Source organism: Pholis gunnellus, assembly GCF_910591455.1.
Source record: "Pholis gunnellus genome assembly, chromosome: 15".
NCBI lineage: Eukaryota > Metazoa > Chordata > Actinopteri > Perciformes > Pholidae > Pholis > Pholis gunnellus.
Genome location: NC_136542.1, coordinates 6,417,416 through 6,439,338, shown reverse-complemented (window position 1 = coordinate 6,439,338; position 21,923 = coordinate 6,417,416). Strand labels below are relative to the sequence as shown.

Genomic DNA, 21,923 nt, shown 5'->3' with positions numbered 1-21,923 from the left:
ACACATTTGTATTTTTAATCGTTTTAACGCAGGCAGTGTTGTTTGTTGTCAGTCTGTTTATTTTTTGTCTTGACATCATGACATTTTTCAGTTTTGAGTCCAGATATTTTAGGATTCACATTTCATCAAGAGCTGCTATTTTTTTTCTCGTTTTGATCTGTGTAATTATTTTAATAATACGACAAAAAGCGGAACAAACCCAAACAGAAAAAATCTCCACTCTGCAGACTCCTAAATGCTGGACTGGACGTTTTCTGATGAACCTCTGGGCCATCTTCTGCTTGCTGGTGCTGTCGAGCTACACCGCCAACCTGGCTGCTGTCATGGTCGGGGACAAGACCTTCGAGCAGGTCTCTGGAATTCATGACGACAAGGTTCGACTACACACAAGGACACAAAACGTGCATCTGCATGCATGTCAGTCCCCCCCAGACACACACACGAAGACCCACAGCTACATGTACACACAAACTAATCTTACACAAGGACAAGTTAATTATTATTTGATGATTATTCCATATCCTTAAATGCTGTAGGGCTACAGTGAATGATGTCTATACCCCCCCCCTCTCTCTCGCTCTCTCTTTATCACCTCCTCCACTATATCCGCCCTCTCTTCTTACCTTGTCTTCCTGTGTCATTTCCTCAGCTGCACCATCCATCACTGGGCTTCCGTTTTGGGACGGTGAGGGAGAGCAGCGCTGAGGATTACATGAAGAAGAGCTTCCCGGAGATGCACGACTACATGAGACGCTTCAATCAGCCCACCACCCCAGAAGGCGTACATATGTTGAAGTAAGACACAAACACACATACGTGCACATGGTGTGCATTTGTAAAAAAAAAATAAAAAAAATCAATTTAAACCTCATTGAAATGCAACCCAGATTTAAACAATCCAGTCACGTTTACATCTCTTATCTGTGGTTGTCTGTATTCTCTGCACTTATTTTTCATGCTCACTGTGCATCGCAATTCTCTCGACTGGCAACGAGAGCAAACGTGGCAGATTTAAAGCCATTAGAGGCGATTTTTATACAGAACCTAGTGTGAAAATCCTGAAATAGGATTCACTTGTGCTGCTTCTCCAATGTCCTACAGTTAATAGTTACTGCAGGTCACGATGTTACCTGGACACGTTTTGGAGTTCATCCATAGATAGTAAATAATGCATATTATCTGAATCTCCAGTTTCACACCCTGCCATTAGTTTTGAATCTGATATTTTAATCAAAACCACAAATCAAAAGTCAAGGTACCATCTCCAAAAATGTGTCATCCTACAACATCAATTCAGATTTTGGATGCTCTGATTTGCAGCTCAGGGAGGCTGTTTGTAATGTTTGTACCCACTGACGTTTCTGTCAAACATCAATGCAATAACTCAGTGGAGCTCAATATAATTTGTGTTTTAGGGTTGAATTTTCCTTTGATTTGTTTCCACCTGCGTTAATGTGTCAAACCCATCGGGGGATGTTTTCTTATTATAGTGAAGGCGTTGTTTGCGTTTGCATCTGACAGAGATACCATCACAGACTCATCACTTTGAGTGCTGCATATCTTTACACTCTGCATTAGTATAAGCTTCTCCTCATCCAGGTTCACTACATTTTAGCACAAGGTGTAAGTGAGGTGAAAGCCTCCCACATTTGAGGGAATTAGGTTTTTGTTCATTAAAAGTGTTGAATGTAGAGATGAATGGGGGCACGGGACAAATTTAGGAAATGAGGGCTGAGGATGAATGGATGATTCAGTGAGAATATGAAAGCAGGAAGGCAAGGCAGGTACATGTATACAACACAATTAATTCACAAAAGCACTTTAAAGTACTTACATAATACATTCAAATATGAATACAAAACACAAATTGAAGGGATCGGAACAATTTGTTAAGAAATTCAAAAGATAAAAACAGAGAAATAAATACCAACTTGTTCAGGATGTCAAAGAGCAGTTCAGTTTCAAAGGTAGTGGAGAAAATAAATGTTTGAATCTGGTTTTAAAGGGTAGTTCAAGTTAGGGCAAGTCCTATATCTTCTGGAGGTTTTCTCCAACTCTTTGGAGGACTAAATAATGCCTCCTCATGTTTAGTTCTGACTCTGGGAATGAATAGCAGACTGCTTCCAGATGATCTGAGAGACTAAGAAGCTCATGTTTAGGAACACAGGGCAGAGAGATTTGGGCTGGGGTTAATCAGTTCTTTTAGTATGTCGTATACGTACATGCACACAAGTATTCATACCTGTTTAAAGACCATTACAACAGTCCAATAATGAGGAAATAAAATAATGATTAATAGTTTGAGTGTCATCAAAACTCGTGGTTCTATCCTAGCAATATTCCTCAGATGGTAGTAGCAGGACTGGATGACCTTGTTAGTGTGTTTCTCAAAAGTGAGATTATTGTCAAAGAGCATTCCCAGGTTCCTGACATTTTGTTAAACACCAAGAGAGGACTAGATATTTGGATGCAGATTGTCAGGACTAATGATAAGGATCTCAGTTTTGTAAGAGTTTAATTAAAGAAAATGTATCTGCTAGACATGACTGGAGAGGTTTATAGTCTCTGTAGGCTCTAGGAGATACAGCTGTGTCATCAGCGTAGCAGTGGAATAAAACTTTATATCTATGTACAATGTGGCCAAGTTGCCGCATTCTGATGGATTGAGGTCAGATTTATTAATGAGTGGCTGCACACAGGCACTTTTCAAATATTCTGGGATGCAGCCAAAGGATAAAGAACTGAATTATTGAGAGCAACCAAGGGGCAGTAACATCTATTTACTTCACAGAGAAATTTAGGAGGCATTACACTTGCTTGGGAAGCATTTAAGGTGTGCCACAGTGATCACGAGTTGATTTAAAGATGGTGCAGGTAGAATGAATAAAAGAATCAGGAGCCACACTTTTTGATATTGTAAGATACAAATGTAAGTCATTCCTAACTAGATGACTTTAACTGACCAAAACGTGCAGGATTAAGAAGATTGCAGACGGTGTTGAAACGAGCTCCCCAGCTATGGTTATCAGTGTGAATTAAAACAGAGAAATAGTTGGCCATACATTCCGAACCTGTTCGTTAAATCAAATCATCAGCTCTTTCATTTGTTGATAATGTACCTGAATAATGCATCTTCCTCCACCTCCATTCCACCCTTCTACATTCTCTTTCATGAGTCTGAATGTCATTAATCAACCAGGGTTTCAATCCTATTCTACGTTTAATTATTGTCTTAAAAGGTGCCAAAGATGTTCAAGAGGATGTACAAAGGAGGTTCAAGTCATTCATTAGCTTCTCTGTGTCTGAGGAATTGGGTATATTATTTCTGGCTTTGAAAATTGAATGTAAATGTAGTTAGTTTCCTCGTTTAAAGTGCTTGTTGTTTGAGTCTTTTTTTACCATGCCAACTTGATTTTAAAAGCAAGTACCTCAAAACTACAGACATTGATAAGATTAAAGGCATAGTTGTGATTATTTGAAGTGGGGTTGTATGTATGTTGGTGTACTACCTACCGTGGATGGCAGCCAGACGCCCCCAGTTTGGAAAAATAGACAGGAGCATCAACATGGAAGCAAAGCAATGCACTGCTGTGGATGGGAGCAGCAGCTAAACGTATTTAGAAACCTAAAAGAAAGTCTTACCTAAAAAAATCTATATCAATTTAGGGATAATGTCAAATCTTTATCTGTAAAGTAACTAATAACCACAGCTGTCAAATAAATGTAAAGGATTAAAAACTACGATATTTTCCTCTAATACGTGTTGTAGTAGAAGTATAAAGTATCGTGAAATGGATAATACTCAAGTTAAGCACTTGATTAAATGTAATAAATTACATTCCGCCACTTGAATTCTACATGCTAGAAGGACAAAAATGTGTTCATCCGGGCTCACATAAGTACCACACACGGCAAACTCACTCACAGCTATAACAACGTACGTTTCTCAGACACAGTGCCTACTGAACAGAGCACCAGCAGAGATGCTGAGATAGTGCATGTGCTGACTTTGTGATACAAGGGGGAAGATACAAAGTGCTTGTTCAGAGAAAGAGGATGAGAATAGGAAAGATGAAGGTTGCGCTTGTTTGCGTGTGAGGTGAAGCAGAAGTGGAAGTTGCAGCAGTGCAGGGAACCAGAGTGAGGCAGTAAAATACTATGTTGGCAGAACTACTGACCCCAATGCTGCCCTCAAATCTTATGGTGAAAAAAACTCCCTGAAAAGCCTCTTCCTGGAGAGACAGAACGCCTCGGGTAACACATGGCAGCTGCCAATGAACACAAATTTATAGGCTCAGGGGAAGTAATGCAGGCACAAACCTACACACAGGTTTATAACTTACAGTCGTACCGACACACCTTCATGCCTATACACGTGCACGCTCACACACACACTCCAGTTTGATCCTTAGGCCCAGCATCGGATAACTTCCAACCCTCTTTAGTCCCAAAAGAGTCCCAAAAGAAGCCTATCCTCTCTCTTCTCCCTGTGCCTTGTATTTGACAGGCCTAGACAGAGAAAAAAGAGACGTTTCTGCTTCCCCGGCACAGCAAAGACTTTGTAAAGTTAACCTTTTGTAAAGCAGTAAACATCCTGAATAACAAGAAGTTTCAGGTAATTTGATCAGTCTGCTCTATTTTTTTCCAATAGACTGTGTGTGTGTGCATGCTTTTTCCAATACAAACATGTATGCTTGTTTATCTCTCTGCCATTCAATTTTTGTGTGCTCACAAATATGTTTGTGCAATTTGTGCATACATCGGGATGTGTGTGTGTGTGTGTGTGTGTATCAGGAGAGGTGTACCTTTTCTTCTTTATCAATGTGTTTGTGTGTAGGTTTATTATTCAAATCCAGTGTGCTGTGAAACTTATCTCTCTGTCAGCGGCAGAGGCTGCTCACAGACTAACGCTCTATAATTAGGGGTCAATTAGGGTCAATTAGATCGATATTGCCGGAGGAGAAGAGTCTTCGACAGTGTGTATAATGCCTTATCAGTCGGCCACAGATGCTGTTGTTTTAGGTAATGATGTATGTGTTTACACAGTGTATTAGAATGCAGTTAATCTCATCCTCCTGTATAAATGACAAAACGGGATGACAGACCCAAATACAAGGTTCGTGCATGGATCTGGGGAATTTGAGAATGTTCGGGAAGTTAATCTGATTAAAAGGTCTTCAGAAGTTGAATCTTAGTTATCTTCAATTAATGCTTCGCTCTCACTCCTGTGTACTGTGTTTGTGTGTTGGTGGTGAAGGACAGATCCTCCTGCCCTGGATGCGTTCATCATGGACAAAGCCCTGTTGGACTTTGAGGTCTCTATCGACGCAGAGTGCAAACTGCTCACTGTGGGGAAGCCTTTCGCCATTGAAGGTGCGCACACAGGCTAACACACACAAAGACACACGTGTTGATATTACTTGTGAGAATTTGCTGTCATTCCCTTTGTTGCTTTAAAAAGAAAAAAAAAACATCTTACAAAAAACTTGGTTTCTCTGGCTTTTCCTAATCTTACAACATTTTGTATTCTTGTTTTCATACACTGTCTTTATTTCCTCTTATTATTGGAATGCTGATTCAGCATTCAACATATACCAGTATTAAAAAAACTATCCTCAGAGAAGTTAAAATATATGAAATAGAACAATACAGCAGTATATACTTTATTTAGGTTCACTATAATGTTAAAAGATACAACGGTCTTTTGTTTTCACACTTTTATAAAGTTCAGAATCTGCCCACAGACTAATGCCCTGTTTACACAAAACACGGCTAGAGTAGATTACATGCAAAGTCAATGCACAGATGCGAATAGATGCGATAATTTAATTTATTTTAATTAGATTTTTTTAATTTAATTTTATTTAATTTATTTAAGTTAATTTAATGTTTTAAGTTTATTTTTTATTTTATTTATTTAAATTTTTTAAGTTGGTTCAATTTAATTGTTTTAATTGAATTCATTCAATTGCATTTTTTAAGTTGATTAAGTTGGCTCAATTAAATTAAATTATTTTATTTTTCATCTGTTCCACCTCCTTAGCAATTTTACTTTAAAAAGTTGTTGTAATACTCATTTTGGTCACAAGAGGCTGAAGTACTCCTCTACCTCATGTTCTAAATACGACTAAAATAATTCGTATTTTTTTCCAGGTGAGTTTTTATTGACACAACTTGCTAAAACACAATAATGTAAGCACCTTGTGTTTAAACTCACCTGAAAGAAATTCTGTTAGTTTTAGTTAGAACATGAGGTAGAGGTGCTTCAGCCTCTTATGGACAAAATTAGTATGTGCAACAACAACAAACATGTCCACAAAAATGAAATGGGCATCAAAGTACCACTACTACCACTTTACTTGACAGTAAAATCGTTTAGCTTCAAGCTTTTCCTGCATTGTAATTCAGCTCTTCGCTTCTTTTAATAATACATTTTAGCCTCCAAGTCTGCCAGTTAGACATTTTAACAAGAAGGGTTTTCAGCAGTGCAGTTTAATGTTTTTGGCCTTCAACATTTTTCAGACAGGTATTCTCCCATTTCTGTATTTCAGCAATTTTTTTGCGATTCATTTCAACTTTCAGCATTCCAACGCATTTTCTGCAGGAAATGCATTTTCTAGTTATTTTTCTTCTTTTAAGCACTTTGTAACACATTACATGCAAAACATGGTCACTTTAACCAAAACCACTAGATGTCTGACTCAAGCCTTTACACAAACCTTAACCCAATAACAGCTGTTAACCCTAAAATCTATTGACATTGTGGGGACCTCCACACATATACACACATACACACCTGTGCATGCACTCGCACAGAAATACTGTACCATGAAATGTTTCATGCAACATGTATAGGATATACACATTAAAGCATGGACATCACACAAATGTGTACACACACATATATAAAGAAACAGTACGCACATACTCGCTCACTCACACACACACACACACACACATGCAGAAAGGGGATCAAATACTGTTAGCTACATGATTGACAGAGTAACACAGTGATTCACTGGATGAACTTACAACGCTGCAGGTAAAAGTACTAAATCATGAATTATTAACAACAATGCCCAGTCAGAGAACTGGAGTCACCGCTTGCAGGTCAAATTAAATGCAGTATAGTCATGAAGCATATACACAGATCCACTGCCAGTCAAAAAAACGGCTAATGATCCACTAAGGGAGTTATTATATGCAAGTTTTCATAAATTTCGACACAAATAAGCAAGTTTACGCTGTTGTATATGTGTGTGAGAGCACTGATGGTTGCATCCTGTGTTCTTGTGCTATTCTTGAAGGAAATTGTTTTCCTTTTTAGAATTACAGTGGGAGGACATGTTTTTGAAAGCCAAGTTATTGCTTCTATACTTCTTCCTCTATCTGAATAGAAATCACCATATGAACCGTGGCAAGCGAGGAAAAAAAGAAAAGCCACAAAATAGAGACAAGAAGCTTGCAAAAAACAGTTTACCCTGCCTCCATGTTTTCACGGTAAAACTAGAACTACTAGAAAAAAAGTATCAATTCTTACATTATTAATAGCTGTGAAAGAAGTTCTAAAATATTACCAATATATATATTTTCTGCATGTAGTGGAACATGCCGACCCATATGTGCTGGCTTCGGTTACAATATCCTGCAAGCACCGAAATTAAATCCTTATCTTATTTGACAAACATTACTAAAACTTGCATCACTGGAGCATTGCTTTGTTAGTCAGTAAGTCAATAAGGTTTTATTTCATTCTGTTTTGAGCTATGGATGCATTAGTTACAAGACTGATTACAAATGTGTTCAGTAGCTAAGGATAAATAACCAGTAATATATTTTGTTTTTGCTCAAGTAGTTAATCGCTTTGCACAACCATTAAAGCCAGATGTATTATGATGACTAGTAGCAGCAGTAATTACAGCTCTAATATTAGTATAGGAGAAGTAGTTTCCTGGATGCTATGAACTGAATACATATGAGCAGTGGGATTTATTTGGCAGAACAAGAGTAAATTGTATCACTTTTACAAATAAAGGCTGCTGCCGACCTGTCATAAGAAATGATGTCTTAGCTCTTATAAAAGTCCGGTGCTCCCTTCCATTGAGGAAAATAAAGGTTCCGGCCATCATTGCCAGTTTTATTCTATTCTCGTCACATGTCATCTACGCCTTCCGAAGGTGACTTTGAAGTGAAATTTCCGCTGGCAGAACACATTTATTGAACGTAACAAGCATTTAACCTCTGACCCAAACTCAGCCCTGGGATTGGAAGTTTTTTTTTACAGGTATAGAACGTTAAAGTCCAAGCATATTATATGTCTGTGATTGTATGCACTTCTGTGTGTCTATATTTCAGTTCAGCCTTTTCTCTTCCCCTCCCACTTCTGAGACAGATATAGACAGTAAATAGATACTAGTCAGGGCGCCACATGGGACCAAACACTAACTTTGATTCCATTTCTCTGTCAGTCAAAGTGTAGCCTCAGAAAGACCCCACTCCCACATTCCCTACTCACTGTACTACTCTTGTTCGCTGGAGATTATCTATTGCTTTCTTCACTGCAAAAGACAAAATGAGCCGAGAGACATCGCCGCAGCATTACTCATGATCGTGAGGATGAGAAAGCAGGTCTCATCGGTATGTGTAGTGGGTCAGTGACAATGACTACCTGATTCATTGTCTACACGGAAAAGGCAGTCGAAGAATCCGAGACGCCTTCGGTAGCTATTCACCCCCACAGCCTGTGTGAGGAAGAATGAGATGGGAGTGAATAACTCAATAAGTCTGAATGGTAAAAGCGAAGAAAGAGCAGGAAATGGCCCGGACAGGATATGTGCGAGCGGGAAAACGCAGGAGGAGGAGAGGAGATGGGGAAGAGAGGGAAAAAAAAGAGAACACAAGATGTAAAAAGTAAGAGGAAGCACAACAAAGGTAAAGAAAGGGAGGGGCCAGTGAGGGGGTGGGAGCGAGGTGGGAGTTGAGCACAAGAAGGAGATAGAGGGCTTTCATTTGCCCACTGCCAGTGTGCGCCTTTCTGCACAGCGAGTGATAAAAGAGCCAGCCAACAGAGTCCCCTAATCAAGACAAACCTTCACCCCAAGCAGATGGAGTGAGGGAGGGGAGAAAAGAGAGCGAGAGAGAGAGAGAGAGAGGGGATGAAGGGGGGGGGGAGAGAGAGGAAGTGTTATTTGGTACATATGGGGATGGAGGCAGGATTTATGGAGTGGTTTGTGGACAGGACAGACAGGGAGACGGAGGATTTGGGACTGTGGAGACGCTCCAGGCGAGGTGCTTCTGCTGAAATCTTCAGGCTACTTAAGTGGAGAGAGATGCGGTGGTGTCGCTGTGCGTCTGTTTGCACTGAGTGCTGTTAGGAGATGTTTACGACAGCCCAGACACACCCCATTAATAATATTGCCACCGAACACGCAGCCACTCGCTGCTTGTTTGTATACGTGTGTGTCTGTATGTGTGTGTGTCTGTGTGTGTGTGTGTGTGTGTGTGTCTCTGTATGTGTGAGTGTCCCTGTGTGCATAAGTGATCTGCACAGGCTCAGTCAAGCAGGGCGGAGCGCGTCTGAAGATCAAAATGAGGCTGGCAAAAGAGTTTGTTGCCGGGGTGAGGCTGTTGCTGGTCGGGCGGCTCACGTCTGGCAGGAGTGACGTACGGACTCCTTTGTCTGCATAGTGTGTGTGTGTGTGTGTGTGTGTGTGTGATAAACTCCCTTAAAAAATATATGCTTTACTGAACTCACTGTAAGAAGTATGTAGAGTTCATCTAATCTCCCAATCTTCCTAATTGTGGTTATGTGTTACATTTTTTTTCTGCATTAAGAAATAGCTAGCTGCATATCTTTTGGTTTTAGATTGTTGCTAGGACAAAAGCAATGTGATGTCACCTAGTGCTGGACATTATACCACATGTATTGAATTACAGATATTATGAATCTTTTACCAACCTAATTTAATCATATTACAATGCTTAATAAATGTCTGCCGACAGCTGCTGATGGCTACAACAACAAATCAGCCACATGCTCACTATCTTTTATGGTTCATACTGTAATTAAACAGCACCAACGCATCAGAGAGAAGAATTGTTACATTTGTAATTTGAAAATAATGTGGTGATTCGTCTTCATATGATATTTGGCTATATCCTCCAACCCTAACACATACAGTGCTATATAAAACTGCTCAATCACTGATGTCGTCATTATAGTCGAGCAGGAGAACTAGTTTCCCATGCAGCTGCAAAAAATACATGGGAACCTACTTTTACAGCATTTAGCAGCAATTAATGAATGACCAAAGAAATGTTACATATAGACAGTCAAACATTTCTAAAAGAAAGAGTTACAAAATACTTGCCAGTGTTTAAATTATGAATTTATCTTTTAGAACTACAGCACAAATCAATAAAGAAAGTGGTGCTTAGGAGCAAAGATGTCATAAAAAGTAGTATTACAAATCATTTTAAAGTTCTGAAAGATCATAACTTCTTTGCTTAGTAAAGAGTAACACTTTTGATCTGTGCTTCAAAATACGGTAGTAAATGTTTTATAGCCTATAAAAAGTGTTTCGGAATAAAACTTGATGTGCTCGGGTGTGTCTGTGAGCGAGAGAGTAGGTGTGCGGGGGATTTGAGCGACAGCTTTGGGACTTGTGATGGATGCAGGTGGATGTCTGGGGGAAAGAATCAAAACAAATGACAAGTGGCTGCCCACTTGTATTTCACTAGTTGACTGAGTGCTCCGAAGAAATGCGTATGGAGATAGGCTGATGACAGAAAAATGGTGTCTGTCTGGAGAAAGGGGGGGAAAAAACAAAAAAAAGACGTACGGAGACAAAGCAATGGACTCGGGAGAGGAGCCGAAAGATAAAGACAAGAATGGAGTGAGGCAGAAATTGAACGAAATTGAAGGGATGACAGAGATAAGGAGTGGACTAACAGAGGAAGAGGCGAGCGGCAATGGTGGGAGAGAAATGACCTCGGGCAGGAACACAGGAGGGATGAGAGGGACAAGCGAGGAAGAAAATGAGGAGAGGAGGTAAAGGAGGGTGAACGCAAAAGGGAGGGAAGCGTAGACAGTCTTTGTCATGTAGGAAGCAGAGTGTGACAGTTACGTGAACCTTAGCTATTCTCTGTTTCTGCGCAACCCCCATCAGGCTCACACACCTTGACAGCCAACACACACACACACACACACACACACAAACTCAATCAAAAACAGCTGCCAACTCCGCGACAATCATGCACGCACACACCAAAAACGCTGTTGGCATGACTGTGCCTTGCACTGCAGTACAGATGGAATGAAACAAACAACCCCAGGAGGTCTCGTGTATTGCAATAAATCTTCAAGAGGCTCTTTTTGATTCTAAGCTGAGGGATATATTTCTATCATTTTGCACCTGCAGAAATGTGAACCAAACAAAAGCGAAACAGGCATTTAAGCAACATTTCTCACGAGCTTTCAAGTTGCAATGATACATGAGGGGGGCCACTTTTGAAATTAAAGTAATGAGCAGCGGTGGGGAAAGTACTTAAATTTGTTGCTTAATTAATAATATTGTTGTTCTATCCTTTTTATTGGTATCAAAATGTATTTCTTTTACTGCCAGTGTTTTATCTTTAACAACAGAGAAATAAGGAAGTCCGAGGCAATACCAATCAAGTGATGCTTAAGCAATTTCTTCAAATCAAGCAGATTAATATTTAATGTACTATAACAATGATTTGCATTAGTGCATCATTAAAATGTCTTTGAAGCCATTAAATCCCTATCTGGGACAGCGGCAGGTTTATATTGTATTTAATGTAAACAAACTGTGCACAGTAACTGCAGCTGTCAATTACATGGATGACTGGTATAATATGGTCCTCTGGTATTTGAGAGAAAGCCTCGCAACACTTTGTACTCAAATATTGTGCTTAACCATGCCTGTTATCAATATAAATTTAAACTAAACTGTTGTGTTGTGTTACACAACCTGTCAGGAAACAGCAGCAACATTCAATAAAAATCAGCAACAACAGAGGAACAAAGAAAGGAAAAAGAAGAGATCCACAAAAGCACTCTAATGTCAGCATGTTATTAAGTTCTCCTGCAAAATGTGGTGAAACTGACCTTTATTTGGCCTTTGTACAAAACTGAGTCTTCTGTAACCGGAAGGGATGATTGTGAAGTGAGCGTGGAGTGGATGCTCTGCGTCATAGACCGCGATAAGTGTTTTGCAACTGACAGCTGTGGGGATGAGGTCAGGGTATAGGTGAGAGGTAGGAGGTCCGAGTGATTTTTTTTTAAACTGTGTGGGTGATTTTTATGGAAACTGGAGGCGTGATGACAAAGCCGATTCCAAAGCTGGAGACGTATGGTATTCTCTTTTTAACGCATGCACATTTGTATGTGTTTTTTTTTCCCTCAAAGTCATAAAACTGCCAGTAAAAATAGAAAATATGTTCTATATCTATTATATGTTGATGCCTGATCGAGTAGGAAGTGTCATATACCTCTAAACATGATCCAGGCGAGTTTCAGTAGACCCTGACGTAAAGCACTAATGGAAATGTAGTCAACTAACAAATTAAAAACTACCAATCACACAGGAAAGATACAAAAAAAAAGTGATTACATGAAAGGGGGTGAATGCCAGATTGGGAGCATTTCTATTGTCTCTCGGCGGCTCTCAACATGGCAGCAGCTGAGCCAGCGGCTCGCCACAAGCGGTGCTAACAGCGCTAACAGTACAAACTAGAGCTGTCAGAGCTGACAGAGCTAACAGTGTTTACCGGAGGGGGAACCAGAGGGTGGGTGCTACTACGCTTACACAGCATTATCAGCTGTAACCGCTGTATGAGCGCAGTGCAGAGTAGAGGATGTGAGCTAACCATGCACTAAAAAGCATGCATGGCACAGAGAAGCTCTGACTACACGCAGAGGGAGAGCAACTTCATTCTTTTCTCAGGTAGACATTACTCCACTAAATCTTTATTCATGCTCAGAATCCCACATAGGGTGACGAAGGAACGGAGTATGGCCCACAGGTGAGAAAAAGAGGATTTTAAGGAAACAAAATGTAAATGTTACATAACATAAAATACAGAACTAGTCTACATTTTCAATCACTTTTCATAACACATGGCGGCGCTGAACCAACTTCTCCCACAAAGTGTTTTCATTTACACAAGTAATTTATGTTACGCTAATAAATCACCTCAGGGTGACTAAAACCACGCGAGTGCATAACCCTAAGGGAACATAACATAAGTCTGGGGGGGGTCTTGTCCAACCTGATCCAACTACAATCCCGGAGACTACGTGATATCAGCCCCAAAAGTCTGTAAGATGCTGGGAATGGGAGTGAGCATCGGGCACGGCAATTTGTCATTTTATCTTTTGAAGTGTTGTCTAGTGTGGGACAACTCTGATCTAAGTCTCTGATTCCCCAGAAGGTTCTGACAGAACACTGGTAGTTTGACAAGGTCTACAGTATGCGCCGTGATGCTTCAGATGCCTCGGATGTTGACATTGATTTCAGAAGTCTATCTCCAGCTCGGGCCATGCACTAATCCATCTTTTCCTTCCCCCCCCCGATACCAATTCAAATACCTCAACTCAAGGTACCGATCAGATACCAGTGCTCTCTTTTTAACAGTTTTGAAGATTTCTAAACCTCACTGCATGGAAGTCTCATCTTTTGGACTCATTTTTACAGAAGGTAACATGAGGTCAGGGAACTGAAAGTGACTAAATGGATCCGATAGTGTAAACACTGCAATTTTTATAAGGACACTGACGGAGAAACTGTATTTAATGTGGACCCATCTGGCTAATACCTGATCCACTTAATGCATCCCCTTTGCGGGCCTTTGCGAATCATAAAAGACAGCAGGGTGTCCTCTAGTCTTATCCCGGCAGTAAATATGCCGACCATTTTGTTGTGAGGAGCCTCTCGAGCTGTAAGTATTGAAAGTGATAAAGGGAGGAAATAACAGCTCAATACCAGAATTTGATCCACTACAATATCCCACAAGGGAAACCTTCATCAGCTTTAGTGGTTTTGTGCTTTGTTTCCCAACACATATACAACACCCAGCAAATAGTATTTGCACCGTATATTATGCACGGTACCTGGCAGAAGACATGTTGATTCTGATTCCTTCTGAAGCCTGTAAACCCATAAATCTCCTTTTTCCTGAGGGCGTCTGCCCTTTGGCTAACCGCACCTGGCTGACTGTGGTTTCTTTTTACGCATATAAACCGAGTTAGTTTCAAGTCGCTTCCTCAGGCACGGCTCTCAGATTCTGTTGCATGTGGCATATGTATTTACGCCTGTGTGTGTGTGTGTGTGTGTGTGTGTCCTGTTTTTAGGCTACGGGATAGGCCTTCCCCAGGGCTCTCCTCTAACCCGTAATGTGTCAGAGTTCGTGAGTCGCTACAAGTCCGATGGCTTCATGGACATGCTACATGACAAATGGTATAAGGTTGTGCCCTGCGGGAAGCGAGTCTTTGCCGTCACTGAGGTAAGTCAATGGTGAGAGAGTGTTGTTAGTGTATCTTGTACGTGTACGGTGTGTAAAGCAAAGCTTTCTGCCACCGCACTCCTGCGAATGAGTCTCCCTTTGGGACATCGGAACAGGAGTGCCTGCCAGCTAAGCACACTATGCGTCGACGCGTATACACACACAAGCGGACAGACATACAAACACGTGAACGCAGGGCCTGTTTACTGACTTTAACCAGAGTTACAGGCACGTACTGTCTGACTGTCCATACTTATTTGTGTCCTACAGCAGAGTACTCTTAGTTCTCGCCCTCCCTCTCTTTTTAGAGAGCTGGGGATCTCTAGACGGAGCACACTGTCTGTGTCTATATCTCTTTGTTTGTGAATAGAGGAGCCATTCAACTCCCTTTGGCTGTCCCTTTTTAAAACCCACTTCAAAGTTAAATCACACTCCAGCAATAAACAATATTAAACAGTCATTGGTGTCTACAGTGAAATAAAAAACCCTTAACTTCAACCTGCATTAGGAAGTTATTACTGTTCATCCCATTTGAAGCCCCGAGAGTGGGCCACTCTCAAACAATGGTGGGCGATCTTGCCCTCTGGATTGGGAGCAAAAGGAGGTCAGTGTTGTCGCTGATGGATTTGCCGAGTCAGCATGGGGCTAATTGCCATCCGAGGCAATGCCGAAATGAGCCGAGTGAAGGAAACATGATTAGAGAGTATTGGAAAAGCTCGCCACTGTCTCTTCCACTTCCTCCAGGCCCGTGAAAGCCTCATAAGAGATAGACATTACGTCAAAGGGAATGTGGGCGAAACCAAATGGGAACAAACTGCTCTTCAATTAACCATCGTCTCTTTTTACCGTCGCCCCTTCTAACTGCTGTATCTTTCAATTACTCTCAGTTTTGCTTCCCCCTCAGCTTCCAATGCTTTTCATTCCTCCGCGTGCTTTTCTTTTCCAAACATGTCTTTTACGGCGTTGCCCTCTCCTCTTTATTTTCTTTTATTGTGCGCTTTCACAGGCAAACCAGATATACAGCAGCAGAATATCAATTGCATGTGGCCTAAATGGCAATTATGTAAATACGAACCATCAATCCCTGTATTTCCCTGTGTCGGCTTGAGACTTTACTAATCTGTGTGTCCCCCCCCCCCCTCCCTCTTTCTCTCTTTTCCGCCATCACACTCTCAGACTCTTCAGATGGGGATCCAGCATTTTTCAGGCCTGTTTGTGCTGCTGTGTATGGGGGTGGGTGGAGCCTTGCTGACCTTGGCAGGTGAACACACCTTCTATCACCTGGTGATCCCTTGGCTCCGACGCACGCACACACTGCAGTACTGGCTGCACACCAGCCAGGTGAGTGAAACCGCACTGTAAGGGATACGTGCACATGCTCTCACGCACTCGCTCTCATGTGCTCGAGCACACAACAGAAAGGATGCACAACAGCAGTCTTCAGGTCACTCGCATGTGTATGAGCACACGCGAAGACACACGCACATGAGTGCAGTCATACACACACTCACACACACACACACACTAACGTACTGCTGTTGGTGAGACTTCCTAACCCCCTGGAGTTAACTCTCATCTTGTGGGTAACCTGCGCCCTCTACTGTTGGAAACTAACATTCAAGAACAAGACTCGTATTTAATTAAAACCTCATCATATTATGTTTCACAGGACAGATTTCAATTTCAAAGTTTTGAAACTTTAAGCTAAATGTATTGCTAATAAGCCCTTTGTTAATTAACTAATTCGTTTTTTAATTGTGCTTTGTAACGTTACCTTAATACTTTAAATTAATGAGTTAATTAAGTTAAAGGTTATTAAACCATTTGCAGCGCTTTATTCATTGTTTTTTTTCTATTGTGAGGCAGTTGATTTGTAAATATATTTAAATTTAATATTAAATATTAAATATATATAAATAGCTTTTAAATCAACCTTTTTATACAGATTCTTGTCTTTTATCACTTTTTACTGCATGCAGCATACTTTAAAATATGCTTTATTTAACATGCAATTCAAATCTGTAGTTCTGTAAAGAAAAGGACACAAAGACTAATAAGAGATCTATAGAAGATCTTTTTTGCAGTAAAGCTGGTCGAGAATGTGTGCCTTTATGACAACGTGTACCACGAGAGACACAAATTGAGGATTTAAAGGTCATATTTTGTTTTTTTACCAAAGTCTAGCCGTTACCAAATGAGGTGCCCGCGGCGATATTTATGAGTGAATAATAGATCTCAAGACTGCTGTTTGTTACAGCCCTCTAAAAGGGCAACCACTCCTGGGCAGCCGTTAGCATTCATCACAACCCAGCTCAGTTATCTGAGAGGATGACATCTGAGTCAGTCCTTCAGGATAATCCTTACCTAAAGTGAGAGGCTCTCTTTTCCCTCCGATATCTTCAGGCGAATATATATATCAGGGAGAGAGAATTAAAGCAGAGTCATCCCTTCTGCCTTAAGAGGTTGGTTAGGAGAGGTATTTTCTCAGTCTAACCAAAGCACTTGGGTACGTAAATCAAAGAAGGCTTTGCTGATGCCTTAACCTCTCTCAGAGTTTTAAGCATAAAAGAACTGTCGCTCACTGAATTACAATCATTTAATTAAATTATTCAGAGCAGCACCACAGCAGGATTTGCGAGGAATAACTGTCACTGATGTTCCGTACAGCTGGGTGGAATAGTGATAATCTCAGAAATTCAAATGCATCATCCCCGCCGGTCTATTTGAGAGCTGAAGTGATAACACATTTCTCATTAATAATCGGTAGTTCTCGTCATATTTGTTTCTTTTTCTTCTCCACTTGCAGAAAATTCACAGAGCCCTCCACACCACGTACGAGGATGATGGGAAGGAGCTGACCGACCTTGACCAAAAGTAATGAAGTCACTAACTGACTTCATCTACACACTTGATTGTCACCTTCCATTTGAAACACCCAGAATACGTTATTACACATCAACAAGTTACACAACGTCCGGAAAGTTGTTTCAAGACTTTTATAGGATCAAATGTCACTTTCTTGTTGCCAGTGCAAAAAAGAAAATCTGCCTTCTGTCAAGAAACTACCTCTAACAATATTAAAAGTCTTAAATGAACAGTTTGACATTTTGGGAAACAGCTAGCCTGGCTCTGTCCAAAGATAACAAAATCTGTCGCCCAGCACCTCTAAGCCCTCTAATTCACACACTATATCTTATATCGTTTGTTTAATCCGTTCTCAGCTGCTGACAACTCAACATTAACGTACAGACTGTTATCGATCTTCTCATCTAACTCCCTGCAAGACAGCGGATAAGCATATTCCCCAAAATGTCAAACTTTAACTTTAAAACAAGTCAAATTGTATTAGAAACAGATTGAAACAGCCACTCTTGCAGATAATTGTCACTTTCATAACTTGATAATCAAAGTGACTTTAGATATATATTTCTTGCCTCCTGTTAGATCTTAAACAGACATGACCTTTTATTTAGTTGCATGTTCAACCCAAACTGAAAAATTCTAATCAAGGCAAAACAAGTGGCATAATCAGGATGTAAAGGTCTTATATTGTAGGAATTGAGATTTCCATGTCTTTTTTTATTATAAAGCAGGTCTAGGTGCTATATAAATACCAAAAACTCAATCCACAGAGAAATACGCACAGCCCATATTCAGAGACTCTGCTTTTAATTCAGGCAGACAGTCTGAGCAAAATAGTGTTTTTTAAACAGTAGAGTATGTAAACATGTAAATGCAAGTATGAACCAGAAAATAAGCATGATACGTCTTCTATAAGTCAGATCGCACTGCTTAGTCTGCACTTGATAATAAACCGTATATATTTTGTGTTGTTTGTGAAATGTATCCATGTATACTGCTGTACAGTATATCTCACTGGATATATGCCCTTTGCTGTGATCTTCCTCTCTTTCACTAGCCCCTCCTCTTGTATCTCAGAGAACTGCACCCTACACAGGAAGCAGCATCAGCCTCCTCCCCCATCTCCTCCCACATCCCTCCCTGCTTCCACTACAGCTGGAGACACCTGCAACTCCTCACCCTCCCATGAGCCCAAGGAGAAACGTGTGCACTTTGACCTGGAAACCCTCCACAGCTACCGCCTGCACACACACACCGCTTCGGTGCGCGGCAGGCCCGGCATGGTCGGCCGTCCCGGGCTAGGCCTGGGAGGCTGGGGGCTGGGAAGCCTGGGGCGTTTTACCTCCCCTCCACAGATTAACCTCCATGCCAACGGGGGACCCGTCTCTTCACTGGCTTCCACAGGCTTGGTGCTGTCTGCCCTGGGGAGCCGGGCCGCTCAGACCAGCCTGTGGGAGGGGGAGCTCCAGGACCTGCAGGGGAAGATCGAGACGTTCCGCACCCAGCTGAGAGAGGCTCTGGCCAGGAGAGCAGAGATCCAGAGCAGCCTGGAGAGAGAGAGGTGCGGACTTGTGCGCAGGGATACCAGTCTGGAGAGGGAAAGGGACAGACAGAGGACACAAACTATTAACACAGACAGAAGTAGCTCCACTCAGCCCAAACTCCCTGAGCGAGACAGGGCCAGCCAGCTGCAAACCCTGAACAATCAACAAACAGGGAGGGATAACCAATCAGGCGGTCCCTGGAGTCTGGAGCACGGGAGAAGCAGCCAATTAAACACAGTTAACAGTTTGGACAGAGGGAGAGGTAACCAATTACGCTCCGTAAACACTTTGACGGGAGAAAGGACTGTCCATTCGCGCACTTCCACCAGTTTGGAGCGAAGTCGAGTCAACCAACCAGGAGCTGGAAACATTCCTGTCCAATCACGGAACACTTCTAGCCTGGACAGACAGATGGCTAACCTATCACGCACTCTGAACACTCCTGAGAGGACAAAAGCCAACCAATCAAGTGTAAGCAGCGAGACTTGATGCGTAGGATTGTGGAAAGAGTAGTGCAGTTGGTACTTGCATAGCCGTGGGAAGATGGCTTTGTTGGAATGGGTGAAGTTTAAGGGACACCTGCTGGAAAATGACAGTATATGTTAACTCACACCATTACTTACCGCAACCTAATAATTTTCACACTCGCTTAAAATTCCAACTAAAAAACTTTAACTGCAATTAAAGAACTTGTAAAATGTCTACATTATCCATGAAAATCATTAATAAGCAATGTAATCTTGTGGAATGAAAGCCAATATGATTTCAGCAAAAACTCAGAATATTTTCAGAAAAAAACAAATCAGAAAAATCTGGGAATAGCCATGACGATATGGGTAATCTGGCAATGCTAAAAAACGCAGTGGTCAATCAAATGGTTGTGTTTATTGAGGAGACCAGTGGTTGCCATTAGGAACCATGAACCACAGCCGTTTGACAAACAAAAGCCCATCAGCTGAATAATGATATGGCCTGTTTCACTGGCTACAGAGGCCTACAAGCACATTGAGACATCAGCGACAAGAGCACAGGGAAATCTAAGTTAGCCCAATGTGAAAAAACACCAAACTAAACTATTTGAAAATACACATCTGTGCTAACAGAGTGCCATGAGCAGGAGATACAGATGCAAGAAATCTATATATTTTGAGTAATAATTGCCCAAAAATGTGAACGATAAAGGAAGAAAACTGTGAAGAAATAGCCCTAAATCATGTCCATAAAGATCCCATGAAATTAAAAAAGAAAAGCGTTTTGTGTGTTGACACCTTGTATCCTTGTGTGTATTGTCCCGCCAGCAACACTACAACACTAATACTGCTTTGTCGAAAACACATTTTGGGATATTTTTATAGCAAAACCCAGCCCTCGTAAAATGTGTCAAAACTGAAAAAAAGTGCCAGCTCTTCCCAAACAGATGCTTTGAGATGGTAATTACCCCGGTGATTTGATGGTTCCTGCATAAAATTACCATATTGTGGCAGGAAGATGCACATAAACGGGAAACGTTTACCCAAACACACACCTCCAGCCCATTTTATTCCAGCTAGGTTTAGTTAACTCAAAGTACCATTCCACTTAAATTGTTTTGTCCTCGTTGTTACCTTGTGTCATTATGGGCAAGTCACAATCTGTATTTCATAAAGGGCAACTGCTGTATTACACATAATGTTAAACACTCATGTGGGGGTGGAACTCAGCCTGTGAAAGCAATAGTCTAATGTCTTAGACAAGAGCTTTAAGTCTGAGAGAATAATACCTGGTGACGAATAATCTTTTGGAGACAGCGAAGGACTTAAACGTAGAGGTGGGTGACCCTCCTCCACATCAAGTCTAATAAAAAGATTCTATGGGGGAATGTAGGATCCAGTATTTTTTAAGTTAGAGACAAAATGGACAACTTTATGGAAGTGGAATTCAAATCGAGACCCTTTCCTTCATAGTATGTTTTTTTGGGGGGGTTGGAAAACAAAGCGGAGCCATTCCATTACTTGCAGGACTACTTTAACATTTCATGTGTTCATCTCTAGCTGCAGAAACGTGGGTCAGATTTGTGTTATTTGGCTTGTCAGTGTTCAAAACAGTCTTCATTTTCAAAGATGGTGCTCTCCTTCAGACTGTTAGAAATAACAATCCTACATTGTGTATCTATGGAGCCATGAAAAATTACAATCTCAAAGTAATTTCCCTGAACCTTCAATTATCAACTCAAACAGCTCAAAACAGTTGCATATATCTGCTTGGATTGTGGCTTCAGCCAGTAAACAAGTGCCGTCAATTTGGAATGAATTTGTTCACCATATTCATTACTGAAGGAACTTATCTGGCGACAATTTCGCGCTCAGTGAGTGTGATGTGCATGAAATCACACTGATTACATTTCACTAGCTCCCTGCCGATGCGAGTGAACTCCTATAAGTGAGAACTCATGCTGTTTTTTTGCTTTTTATCATTATTAAACATTAAAATAGATGTACTCTTTTACACTGTTTCCACTCAGATAAAGCCTTTTTTTTTTTTTTTTGCTTTCTAATAAAACAAAGTGAAGTAAGATTCATGCTCCATGTCAATGATGAAGAGAGAAGGCTCTTCAGAGGAGGAATATATTGAGACTCTCATTCAGTTCTTCAGTCAGCCACCAGAGGGAACTGCATCGCCGCTTCCCGCGGCTATGGACAGTGGAGAGTTTATGGATGGAGGTTTTATTCCAACAAAACAACTTAAATCAATATGACAGATGGAAGCTGCATTTGATGTTGTTGTTCTCATGCAAGAGCAGAGGACCTGGGGAAATAAGGTCTTTATGAAATCACTCCAGCACTATACAATGCACTGTCACCTAGTGGTATTGGAATACTCAATCTTGTGTGAGAACGCTTTGAACGGGTGTTGGGGATCTCACAGGCCCACAGGTCTGAGACACAGACACGGATGTTACTGAAACAGAACTTTAGGCTTCTTTGACGGCACTGATGTACATTTAAACGTTTC

At 41.1% G+C, this 21,923-nt stretch overlaps 1 protein-coding gene across 1 annotated transcript in view; it reads left to right on the top strand.

Moving 5' to 3' along the window:
• grin3ba (glutamate receptor, ionotropic, N-methyl-D-aspartate 3Ba) overlaps positions 1–19,421 on the top strand; it is a gene marked incomplete at both ends in the record, with an annotated part of 63,371 nt that extends 43,950 nt beyond the window's left edge. The window contains 7 exons of the mRNA XM_079174479.1: positions 228–374; positions 650–795; positions 5,258–5,373; positions 14,375–14,526; positions 15,703–15,867; positions 17,333–17,400; positions 18,446–19,421. Coding sequence (XP_079030605.1) covers positions 228–374; positions 650–795; positions 5,258–5,373; positions 14,375–14,526; positions 15,703–15,867; positions 17,333–17,400; positions 18,446–19,421 — 1,770 coding nt within the window. The remainder of the gene's footprint in view (positions 1–227; positions 375–649; positions 796–5,257; positions 5,374–14,374; positions 14,527–15,702; positions 15,868–17,332; positions 17,401–18,445) is intronic.
• Positions 19,422–21,923: the final 2,502 nt, after the last annotated feature.